The sequence below is a fragment of the Rhinolophus sinicus genome, linkage group LG05 (genome assembly GCF_036562045.2).
Source record: "Rhinolophus sinicus isolate RSC01 linkage group LG05, ASM3656204v1, whole genome shotgun sequence".
In the NCBI taxonomy this organism is placed as follows: Eukaryota; Metazoa; Chordata; class Mammalia; order Chiroptera; family Rhinolophidae; genus Rhinolophus; species Rhinolophus sinicus.
The window spans coordinates 138045800-138058801 of record NC_133755.1 but is presented as its reverse complement, the minus strand read 5'-3'; the positions used below and the strand labels follow the sequence as shown (position 1 = coordinate 138058801).

At 37.4% G+C, this 13002-nt stretch overlaps 1 protein-coding gene across 3 annotated transcripts in view; it reads right to left on the bottom strand.

The window, feature by feature from the left end:
* The window catches only part of AFG1L (AFG1 like ATPase), a 193543-nt gene that overhangs the window by 66975 nt on the left and 113566 nt on the right, over nucleotides 1–13002 (bottom strand). For all 3 annotated transcript variants that reach the window (XM_019735074.2, XM_074333372.1, XM_074333371.1), the window contains exon 8: nucleotides 3950–4032. In XM_019735074.2, the coding sequence (XP_019590633.2) occupies nucleotides 3950–4032 (83 nt within the window). The remainder of the gene's footprint in view (nucleotides 1–3949; nucleotides 4033–13002) is intronic.

Below are 13002 nucleotides of genomic sequence, written 5' to 3'. Positions count from 1 at the left end.
TATGCCAAGAATGCAAGGCCCTAACCATTTCTCAAGGTTGGGTTTGCAGCAAGAAACCTGAAGGGATGAGGCAATGCATACCTGGAGACAAAAAGCAAGCTTGCTTACTTCTGGCTATACAATAGCATATTCTCCAAACTCGGCGTTCCTCTCCTATAACACAGTTCACTGCCTATGCAGGCGTCCATCTGGGCCCTCAGCAAAACTCACCCCCCCAATGGGAGTAGGGGGCAAGGAGGGAATCAACACAACATGATTGTACCAAGAGTAATAAAATCCTGCCTCTCACCCAGGTCTCTCGTGTCTTCTGCCAGCATCCATGAAACAAGAACAGGTAAACCTATTCGCTTCTAAGCTGGGTAAAATCAAATCCCAGTTCCAACACCTCCCCCTATCCCTTTTAGTTCTGTTCAAAACCTTCCACTGAGGCCATGGCTTCTATGCTGATGGTGAGGTGCTTGTGTGGGAGTATGATGGAGATATGGTGTTTGCATGGGAACCCTCTCCCCACCCCCTAACCCCAGTTCCTTCAACACACTTAGTAGAAAAATTGTCCTACTCAGTTTCTGAATGAAAAAGGAAGAGAGAGAGAGAGGGTGGGTCCAGGGTGATCTGACTTCCTATCCCCAGGGAACCGTAACCATTCGCAGAAGTGACAGTAAATGGCCTGGGGCATACTCATGCATCCTTCAGCAGGTGTTTCCTGTCTGAAAAGAGATGCTCATTGCATATATAAAATGGTAACTTGTAGTGTCACCTGCCCCTGAGCAGAGAGCAAATCTGAAGCAGTTAAATTCTCTGGAAGGCAGGGGATAGGGCCACTTTTGACAAACACCAGGCAGTTCAAAGTAAATTACTAGTCCAAGCCTGGTGCTTGGTTGCCCTGTTTGGATTTAGGCAAACTATATTCCACACATGAGGATCTTATGGAGCCCAATCCACCAAGCAACCTGCAAGAAAATGACTTTGTGCTCATCTCTGGGGAGACTATGTAGTTACAACAGAATGAAAAACTGGACACGCATGGGGTATTTTAATCGATGCAAAAGTTTGGGTGTTTGCACTCCTCTCTGTGGCTTGTAACTTGCTAATTTAAATTCTCTGAGTTTGTTTTATATGAGATTGAAAACTTCTTGGGATAGGCTAAAAACATCTGGAATCTATTTTATAAAGTTACTCTAGGATTTCTAAATGTAGTGGAATATAAAACTACAAATGAGATAGGTTACATACAAACATACAATGCCTTGTATGAATTCGTTCTTGTATAAACCAGACAATATTATAAACCATAGAAGTTGTTCCATGTTAAATTTTGGCTTGTCTTTTAAATTTCTAGTAATTCTTGATATTTTTTGGATTGTGTTTTGGGACATTTTTAATTGGCTTTTGGAAATTTAGACTAATAAAATACTTCTATTTAGTTAAAGATCATATATGGGATTCTGCTTATATGAAATTCTGAGATAGTGCCTGGTGTTCCCCTGGGGGGAAGCTAGAACTTTTGTTTTTCTTTTTAGGCATTTGGGATGCTAGTGAAATTGACAAGGGGGTAGTCTGAACTTGCATATTCAGGAACCAATTCCAAATGTTTAAGCAGAGGGTAATAAAATAAGCACTGCTTATAGGGCAACATACAGCATGGCACATTACAATCTGTGGTAGGTGAAAATTAATGTTCTCCTATAAGATAAAAAGAAATAGAATTCAATCAGAAACGTTAACATGACCCCGGGCCATTTTTTAACTCTGTCATAAAAGAAGTTCTACCCAAAGTCTCATGTGAAACAATATAAATTATATCCTTAGCAACTCGTCTTGGTACCTAGTATTCTTCTCCCCCTTCTGAGATGATTTTAATTCTCAATTCTCCTTTGGGGCTCATGTCTGCCTTACCCTCTGGCTGACTTAGGTGTGTCCCCAAACTCTCTCTTCTTTGTTACCATAGGTGAAGCCCTTTTGATGCTAAATTCATGACCAAATCTATGTTCCTTGAGGATTAAATGATTGTATTTTAAGAAAGCTGTTTCAGAGTTTCATGGAATCCTTTGTAGATTCTAGTTTCCTGGACTCTGGGGTATTGTTAAATTCTGTCTTCCTCTAGTGCATGTTTTAAGCACAACCTGAATTTAACTGTGTTAGAACTGCATGACTTTTATCAGGAAGGGGAAGGGGTAACACAAGATAGGTCAGAGAGAAAACAGCTACACTCCATGCAAAACAGCCTTGTCATGTGTAAATTCCACCGAGACTGCTCTAGCATTATGAAACAAATATGAGTTAGACCCACACTACTATCTTTATTTAGGGAACTTCCCATTGGAAGAATGTTTTAACCCAGGGAGGTAAAGTACAGCATAGAGAATATAGTCAATAATGTTGCAACAACTATGTATAGTGCCAGGTGGGTACTAATTGGGGGGATCACTCCTTAAATGATATAAATGTCTAACCACTATCCTGTACACCTGAAACTCATGTAAAATAATACTGAATGTCAACTGTAACTGAAAACAATAAATAATCTTAAAAACATTTTTTAATTCTTCCACATACAGATATATTTCATGAGAAAAGAGGGAACAAGGACTACCTTCTTTGTATTAATAGAATAAAGAGAATAATAATAAATTAATTTCTAAATAGCATACATCTGGAATATCAAGAAATAGGTAGCAAAGAATCAGGAAAAGTTTGCGAATATCAGGAAAATAAAGAGTCCAGAAAACATAAATATAAAAGAAACTAGGGGTGGGGACAAGTTAAAGAAGAAAATAAGCGCTATAAGAATTTTTTAAAATTGTAAAGTACTTTAAAGACACAGTACTTAAGGACAGATGAAGAACCTCCTATAAATAATCATTATAATCTGAATAATAAACTAGTCCTTTTGGTGTAGTGTAAAGGATGCAATTTTAATTATGTGGTTTTTCTAGCTAATTTCTGCTTCAAAAACAGTAGAGTCCTTCTACTTACAAGGTGGCGACACGAGAAGTTTTCTGAAACTCTCACATGCACATTGTCATCAAAATTTAAATTAGCAGAAACATGCCTTTGAGTTAAATCACAATTAGCCCTTAGACAGATCTATTTACTAAGAACCCTGTGCCAAACACTGGCCGCATACACTAAACAACAGTTTGCATTTCTGAAGCACTTTTTCCTTTTTAGGTTCTCATAAATGATATTTTAAAACAAACTATGTTTGTTTCTCAGCATTAACTACATGTGCTGAAGACACGTATTGTTACAAATTGGTCCTACTCAGGAAAGCTTTTGCTTTTAAAAGAAAAAAGGGGAAGCGGAATATAATCATTAATATTGTGATAAGTTTGCAAGGTGATATTTAGAATTAGTGAGGTGATCACATTGTAAGGTATAAAAATGTCAAATCCCTATATTGTACACCTGAAACTAATATAACACAGTATAAATTGTATACCAACTATACTTAAATAAAAAAAATAAAAAAAGACAAAATCTATTCACTTGTACTTGTGTATACATATTTTAATAGTTATATATGGAAGTCAATAAACAATGATAAATATAAACAGATTGACAAAATAAGGCAACAATTTTCAGGGAATAGAAATGGCACATTTGTCAGAAGATGTCCACAAATAATTAATTACTTTAGCACAATATATTCTCTTAATATTAGAGTGTCTTATAAGAGGATACTCATTACTTTCTAACCATCTGTCATCACTCCTCCCCCAAAAACTAATTAGGGTTTCATCCAATCACACGTTATAAATCATGCAAATGTGAACGGCAAAAAACAGTTCAAAGAAGTTAATATTATAACATTTTGTATTTCAAAACTCACAGGCTTCAGAACTAGCCTCTCATGTTCTAATAATTACTCTGCTCGTTTTTCTCATCTTTTCCTGATTTATTATTAGATAGTAATCTTAGCAAATTAAAAAAAATAAAAGAAACTTACAGGTAGTAGAGTTTTCCTGCAGCAGGAAGTTCCCTTTTCCGGTAATCTATCCCAGAGTCTAGCTGGACCGTGTTACAGTACTTCTACAATCCAAACACATAAAATATATGTTTAAACAAGTGTTGGCTTAGAGTTGTAATCTTTCTGCTATAAAAATTTTTTAATTTTTGAAATTTTCCTCAATAAAATAATGAGTTTAGGACAAAACAATAGAATTCATGTAAGAATCATAAAAGTTGAATAGTAAACACATATCAAGCCAAAAAAAATCAGTTTAAAAAATTAAGATTTGAAGCATGCCTTCCTGAAACTTTGCTAACACAATGCTGTCAGCAAATTCTCCATTCAACTGCTTTACAATTTTTTTTTTTAAATCCAAATTTCCATTACCTGGAAGTAAGAGAAGCTGGAAACTTATCAGAAAGAGTAATTCATGGGGCTTAACCATCACAGTGGGAGACAGTCTAAGAGAGTTGGGCCAGAACATTTGTATCCACGTTTTAAATCAGATGATCATATTAAAGTGATGCTATATGTATACCTGCCCTTCACTTCTAAATGACTGCCACTGCCCTTGTCCCTTAGTTTCTCTCCAGCCATCAAAGTCTTCAGAGTTCTTTCTCGCTGAGAACACCTCCTTTCAACCTGAGTCATCCTGTGCTACTGATGTCCTTCTCTTCTCCCAATTACTCTTTCCTTTCTTTTCCCCCATCCTAGGCAGCATATGTGCATAGAAACTCACACAACACACACACACACACACACACACACACACACACACACACAGCCCCTAAAATTCTTATGACAAAAGCATATGAACTTTTGCTATACCTATCTTGGTCAGTTGGCTTTTTTTTGATGGGGGGCATATACCTGATAGATAGATAGATAGATAGATAGATAGATAGATAGATAGATAGATAGATAGATAGATAGATATTCATTCCAGTAAAACAATGATGAGCAAGGGTTTTCAGAACAACTGAAAAAAATTTACAGACTGATCTTTGTTTCCATTCAAAATGAAAATTGCTTTATAAAAATTCATGAGGGAAAAAATTATATTTTAACAACTTCACTACTTTTATTAATGAAAATTGCATTTTTGGGCCAAGGTAATTGTGGCAGACTGTATTTTTCAAAGATGGCTGCATAACCTCTCCATTCCAATGTGTTGTGATACTGACATTCCAACCATCAAGAAATAAGATCTATGCCCCCCACCCCTTGAATCTTGTGACTACTATGAAAATGATGCTATGTAATAATATCCTAGGTGACATTCGAACTAGCTTCTTACTCACTGGCTGGAACACTTGCTCTGGAACCCTGAACAGCTAGGTAGGTATCAAACTGCCTGGAGGCAGCCGTGCCATGAGATAGCCTAAAGCAGCCCAGACACAGAGTCGACCTGGAGAGGCTCTGACATATCAAGACAGAGGTGTCTGACCATCCCCACCTGTCCCAGTGACAGCCACTATGGTGCTAAGGGAGCCAGAACGGGCAGCTGAGCCTTTCTCACATCCCTGACCCACAAAAACCAGGAGAGAGAATGAAGTAACATTGTCTTAAGCCTCTAAATTTTGCGGTCATTTGTTACACAGCAACAGATCATCAGAACAGTACTATCTGGGCACATTTGAGATGCAGCAACATTCTTCCTCCCTGAAATTGCATCCTGGGTTGTACTGCTATGCAAGGGCTGAGGGCCGTTTATCATCTGCACTGCAGGGACACAGTGGCAGTGAGAATGCATTTCCCCTCGTCCCATATGTAGCTGCTACAGGCTCAGGGAAGTAAAGTGGGTGATCAACCATCCTTCTGGGACTCTGCGGTTTCCCCAAGACTGAGGGATTTTCCTGGATGTAGGACTTTCAATGCTAACACCAAGACAATCCTAGGCAAACTGGGACAGTTGGTCACCCTAGGAATAAAGACCCAGGATTCTGGGCTGGAAGGCTGGGGTAGGTAATAGCATTTTGATTGATATAGTTAATCCTTGAACAGCGTGGGATTTAGGGGTGCCAACCCATGTGCTGTCAGAAATCCTCATATAACTCCTGACTCCCCAAAAATTTAACTCCTAATAACCTACTATTGACTGGAAGTCTTACCAATAACATAAACAGTCAATTAACACATATTTTGCATGTATTATATACTGTATTTTTACAAGAGTATGCTAGAGAAAGAGTTATCAAGAAAATCATAAGGAAAATACATCTAAAGTATTTTTGGGGGGAGAAAATTCACTTACAGTGAACCCATGCAGTTCATACCCGTGTTGTTCAAGGGTCAACTATATATTAGCAATCGTGAATCTGATTAGCATAAAATAATCCCCAAGAAGAGGCTGGTCCTCTGGAGAAGCCTAAAAAGCTGAGCTTGTGAATGACACGCGGAGAACAGCCCCTTAGCCTAACAGAATCATGCCACCCTATGGTGCTGGACCCGAACAGCCAGTCGGCCCCCCATACAGACATTCCTAGCTCATCATTCTGAGTTGTTCAAACCCACTCCCCAGGCCTCCTTCTCAGAACTCAGGCCCTGTAACCCATCTCACCAGGAAAATCTACGGTATTGCCCATATACATGCATTCCAGTCCCTCTTGCCTTGAATGACCTGTAAAAAAATCAAAAGTACAGCCATATGTCTCTCTTCTCAACTTTGAGTAAAGTACTAAACCTGGGAAAAGAGATTCTTCCTCCCCCCTTTCCATAATAGGGGGTGCTCGGCCACCCATTTCAAAGGAAAAAGGAAAGGCACTTGATTAAATAGCACTTCGTACTCCCTTTCTCTGAGGGAAATCTGTCCTGGTATGATAAGAGCAAATTATTCATAAGCTATCTGTACCACAGACATTACGAATATAAGAAATAGTATAGCAATATATTCATGTATTTCCCCAGGTTCTCTATTTCTTTTAAACTACAATTTATCTTATATGACTCAATAATCCTAATTTAGTCAAAAATTTTTATTCTTTTTTTTTTTTTGCTATTAAAAAAATAAAGTTAATGGAAGTTATACAAGCTTCAATTTCACTTTCTGGGTAACTAACTTCTCTCTCATCTGAGTGATTAAGCCCTACCAAATGATTGCATTTGTACATTCCCTAATCACCACTGAGGAATACCTAATCAGCAGCAAAAGAACTATAACCAAGCCCTTAGATGTTAGCTCTTAATTGTCTGAAAAATACTAACACGAGCTTGGTTTATATTTTTAAAGAAAAATAAACCTCCAGTTTTTCAGATTTTATTTCCTTAAACTAGGTTCGTCAAAACACTTTGCGGAAGGGTGGAGGAAGGTGAAAGCTAAGATATTTCCAAGTGAGAATGAATCTAGTCATAAGGACATGATCACTAAGTAATTTCCTAATTTCCAGGGATATTTGCAAGACCTGTGACCTCTTATCATCACTCACTTCAAATGCATAAAACTAATCAGCCACCAAATGAAATTTTATTTTAAAATAGTTTGTATATTTATGTATACAAAGGACAAATACAATTTCACAATCTGAAAATGTAATTAGGAAGTTTGGGGAGGAAAAGGAGGGAAGTTCACATACCCCTGGGAACATACTCAAGAGTCAAAGGCTTTTAACTTTGGAAGGAAAAATGCTCTACTAAAAGAACCACATTTCAGCAGTTTGCATTTTCCTCAAGATCTATTGTGTATATTTTTAGCAATTCTGAATAATACCATTAGAAAAATAACCATCTCGCAAAATAACTTTATATAGCTTCTACTCTGGCTTTTCCCTTCCTAGATGGAACAAAAGAACAATAAATATTGTGGAGAAAATCCTTTAAAACCACAACATATCAAGCTTGTGAGCAAGAATTGAAAAAATAAAGATTTGTCCCACCAAAAAACTATTAGAAACAATAAATAAATACAGTAAAGTTGTACAAAGTCAATGTACAAAAATCCACTGTGTTCCTATATACTAACAATGAAATTTCAGGGGAAAAAAATTTCATTTGCAATTGCAACAAAAATAATAAAATACCTAGGAATAAACTTAACGAAGGATGTGAAGGACCTGTACATTGAAAACTACAAAACATTATTGAAAGAAACTGAAGACACAAAAAAATGGAAAGATATTTCGTGTTCATGGATGGGAAGAAGAACATATTTAAAATGGTCATGTTATCTAAAGCAATATACAGATTTAATGCAATCCCCCCCCCTATCAAAATCCCACTGGCATTTTTCAAAGAAAAAGAACAAAAAAATCATGAAATTTGTAGGGAAGCACAAAAGACGCCAAATAGCCAAACCAATCCTGAGAAAAAAGAACAAAGCTAGATGTATCACACTCCCTGATTGTAAGTTATACTACAAAGCTACAACAATCAAAACAATATGGTATTGGCAGAAAAATAGACACACAGACTAATTGAGAGCCCAGAAATAAACCCCCATGTATATGGGCAACTGATTTTCTATAAAGGAACCAAAAACATACAATGGAGAAAAGAAAGTCTCTTCAATAAATGGTACTGGGAAGACTGAAAAGCCACATGCAAAAGAATGAAACTAGACTATTTAACAACATACACAAAAATTAACTCAAAATGGATCAAAGGTCTAAATATAAGACCTGAAACAATAAAAATACATAGAAGAAAACATAGGTACTAAACTGATGGACCTTGGTCTCAGGGAAGATTTTATAAACTTGACTCCAAAGGAAAGGGAAGTAAAAGCAAAAATAAATGAATGGGACTATATCAAACTAAAAAGCTTCTACACAGGAAAAGAAACCATCATTAAAACAAATAGACAACCAACCAAGTGGGAGAAGATATTTGTAAACAACACCTCCAATAAGGAGCTAATATCCAAAATATACAAAAGACTCATACAACTCAACAACAAAAACAATCCAATTAAAAAATGGGCAAAGGACCTGAACAGACAGACACTCCTCCCAAGAAGACATAAAAATGGCCAACAGATATATGAAAAAATGCTCAACTTCACTAGCTATTAGGAAATGCATATCAAAACCACAATGAAATACCAGCTCACACCTGTTCCTGTTAGAATGGCTATTGTCAACAAGACAAGAAATAACAAGCGCTGGAGAGGTTGTGGGGGAAAAGGAACCCTCACACACTGTTGGTGGGAATGTAAATTGGTGCAGCCACTATAGAAAACAGTATGGAGGTTCCTCAACAAATTAAGAATAGAGCTACCATATGACCCAGCAATCCTTCTTTTGGGTATCTACTTGAAAATTTTGAAAACATTTATCCATAAAGATATATGTACTCATATGCATCCCTGTGTTCACTGCAGCATTATTCACAGTGGCCAAGATATGGAAAAACCTAAGTATCCTGTGATAGATAATTTGATAAAGAAGATGTGGTATATATACACAATGGAATACTACTCAGCCATAAGAAAAGATGAAATACTGCCATTTGCAACAACATGGAAGGATCTTGAGAATATCACGCTAAGTGAAATAAGTCAGATAGAAAAGGACAAGAAACATGATTTCACTCCTATATGGGATATAAAATGAAAGCAACAGAGAAACAAAACAAACAAACACAAAAAACTCATAGACACAGACAACTGTATAGTGGTTACCAGAGGGTAAGAGGGGAGGGGGGAGGTAGAAGAGGGTAAACAGGGTCAACTACATGGTGATAGGAGAGTAGACTCTAGGTGGTGAGCACACAATGCAATATACAAGTGATGTTTTATGGAATAGTACACCTGAAACTTACATAATGTTATTAATGAAAGTCACCCCAATACATGTTTAAAAAGAGATGCCTACCTTAAATACTCTTTATTATAAAAGTAATATTGCTTACTATAGAAAATTTGGAAAAAGAGAACAAAGCAACATAAATCAAAGTTTTATGTCTTTAAGTGATTATATTAAATAGGAATTTAAAGAATTACAATGGAGTTTTTCTTGGCAATATTCAACATTGGTTTTATACTTTTTTTTTTTAAATAATGCTATACAGAGAGCTCTTTTTTTTTTTTTTAATTGGGGAAGGGGAACAGGACTTTATTGGGGAAACTGTGTACTTCCAGGCCTTTTTTTTTTCCAAGTCAAGTTGTTGTCCTTTCAATCTTAGTTGTGGAGGGCGCAGCTCAGCTCCAGGTCCAGTTGCTGTTGCTAGTTGCAGGGGGCACAGCCCACCATCCCTTGCGGGAGTCGAGGAATTGAACTGGCAACCCTGTGGTTGAGAGCCCACTGGCCCACGTAGGAATCGAACCAGCAGCCTTCGGAGTTAGGAGCATGGAGCTCTAACCGCCTGAGCCACCGGTCCGGTCCCGGTTTTATACATTTTTAATAAGGAAGTATAAAAGGAAAACGTGGTTGAGACTTTTTAGTTCTAATAAAATTTTTAAAGAACTAAGATCTATCTTTTTACTTAATTCTTTTAAAATTTATCTTTTTAAAGATAAATTGTATCTTAAATGCTCATTGTAAACAAATTCAAATATTAAAAGTATGAAAGTCACAATAAAAATCTATCCCCTTCTCAGAAAAAAGCTTGCTTGTAGCTTATATCTTTCAAGTTTTTCCTATACGTATAGAGATGCTAGATAGATGATAGAAAGAAAGAGAGAAAGATGGAGAGAGAGAGAGAGAGAAAGAGAGAGGTCATATTATACAGATAGTTCTAAGCTTGATTATTTTTGATATCTTAGAAGTTCTATAAGAGAAGTAACTTTAGATTTAAATACAGGAAAGCTATACTGCATACGGTACTATTTTGTTTGCTAAGAATACAATTCTGTAATTAAATGACAAGCAAGAGTACAAGAAAGATACTGAACCAAAAAAAAAACGGTGGGAGACTCAGTGGGTGTGTCCTTTTTTTGTGGAGGCAGGTATACATTTAGATACATTAATACATACTGAAGCAGCTATATATTCTAAGATAATTGCTTCCGTCTCATTTAAAATAATCATGTGCTATTACTTTTAAACTTAAGCAATGATATATAAAAATTCAATACATAAACTTCTTCACATTTTAAGCTTTTTATAATTTAAGTATAACATAAATACAGAAAAGTACACAAATTGTAAGTGTCCAGCTCAATCAAGAAACAGAACATCACCTCTGAAATTCCCTGGTATCCTCTTCTACCTCTCCAAAGGTAACCAATATCCTGATTCTAGCACCATAGAATTTTGCCTGTTTGGGGAGCTTTATGTAAGTGGAATCATACAGTTTGCATTCTTTTGTGAGTGGGTTCCTTTATGTTTGTGAGATTCACCTATCCACATGTTGTGTATAGCAGTAGTTTATTGATTGTTGTATTGTATCCACCACTGATAGAGGGGCGGCAGGATGGCGCAGCAGGTTAGAGCACAAGCTCTCAACAGCAAGGTTGCCAGTTCAATTCCCGCATAGGATGGTGGGCTGCGCCCCCTGCAACTAAAGATTGAAAACGGTGACTGGACTTGGAGCTGAGCTGCTCCCTCCACAACTAGATTGAAGGACAACGACTTGGAGCTGATGAGTCCTGGAGAAACACACTGTTCCCCAATATTCCTCAATAAAATAAAATATCTACACACTATCACCTTAGTAGGTAAGATTTGTATCCCTTTTTTTTAATCAAGCAGTTTCAGAATTTCTTTCCCCTTCCCAAAAAGCAGAAGAACATATTTAATGACTGCAAAATGTCTATTATTGACTCAATTGTGTTAGGCAACTGATTTGAATTTATCTCAGATAATCCTCACAATAATCATACACAGAGAAAGGGAATCGTTTTTTAATCCCCATTTTACAGTTGAGGAAATGTATGAGGGAGGGTAATTTTTTTTAATAACTGCTATGGGCTGAATTGTTCCCTGCAAATTCATATGTTGAAGTGCTAACCCCAGTACCTCAGGATGTGACTGTGTATGGAGAAAACGCTCTTAAAGAGGTGACAGTATGCACAGATGAAGGAGCATGTAAAGACAGAGGGAGAAGACAGCCATCTGTAAGGCAAGCAGAGATGCCTGAGAAGAAATCAACCTGGTCAACCCCTTGACCTTGGACTCCTAGCTTCAAGAACCGTGAAAAACTACATTTCTGCTGTTTAAGACACCCAGTGTGTGCTACTTGGTTATGGCAGCCCTAGCAAACTATTACAATTGCTAATATTCTTGTTCCATTAAAAAGCATCCAGGAAGGCATTTTTAAAAACAGTAAAACAGAAAAGAACAATTGTGAGATTTTTAAAAAGCCGGGACTCAAGCTAAAAGGCACACCTATACACACTTGCTTGTAAGGTGAGCCACAAATCTGACTTTTTGTGCAGCCACAGTTGGGAGGGAAGACACAGTAAATTCACAATTCATAGAGCTCCAGAGAGGCCACATAGTTTCCAGATTGGAAGGTTTCCTACAGGAATGAAATAATAGAAACAGATTTGGGTTTCAAGCCTGTAAGTGCTATGAGACAAAGATCACGTCTGATGTTTGTCTCTGTGATCCCAGCCCCTAGCACAGTATCCGAAACACAGTACATGGTAAATGCTCAGTGACCACTGATCAACTGAATGAATAACTAACAAAATCATCTATGCGCGGAGCTTGGTGTGAGGCAATACAGTAGGAACTATAGGAATAAGGCAACCAGTACTGTCCCTTTCCTAAGGAGCTTTTATGACAAAATGGGAACTGAGGTAGCAGGATTCTTGCTAAAACTGGACTCAGCATGGACAAACATGGACATGGCAGGCCAAAGCTGAGGCCTAGTAGAGAGCAGGGCTCAGAGGAGGCTAACTAAAGTACGGTCCAGGAGAGAGCATTTGTTAGGCTCAGCTGCGACAGGAAGCTCAGCCAGGGTGTGAGTTTCATCCCAAGGCAGGGTTTCCTCATGACAAAGAGATGACACAGAACATTTCCACATCCATAAAACAAAAGTGCTGAGCTGGGCTGATTAGGCTCCTTCTACCCCCCACAACCAATTCATGTTGCCTAGGGAATGGCACAAACCAACTGGCTTAGGCTTGAGTTTCCTAAACCAATGCAAGCGGCAGGGAAGGTGGAAATACC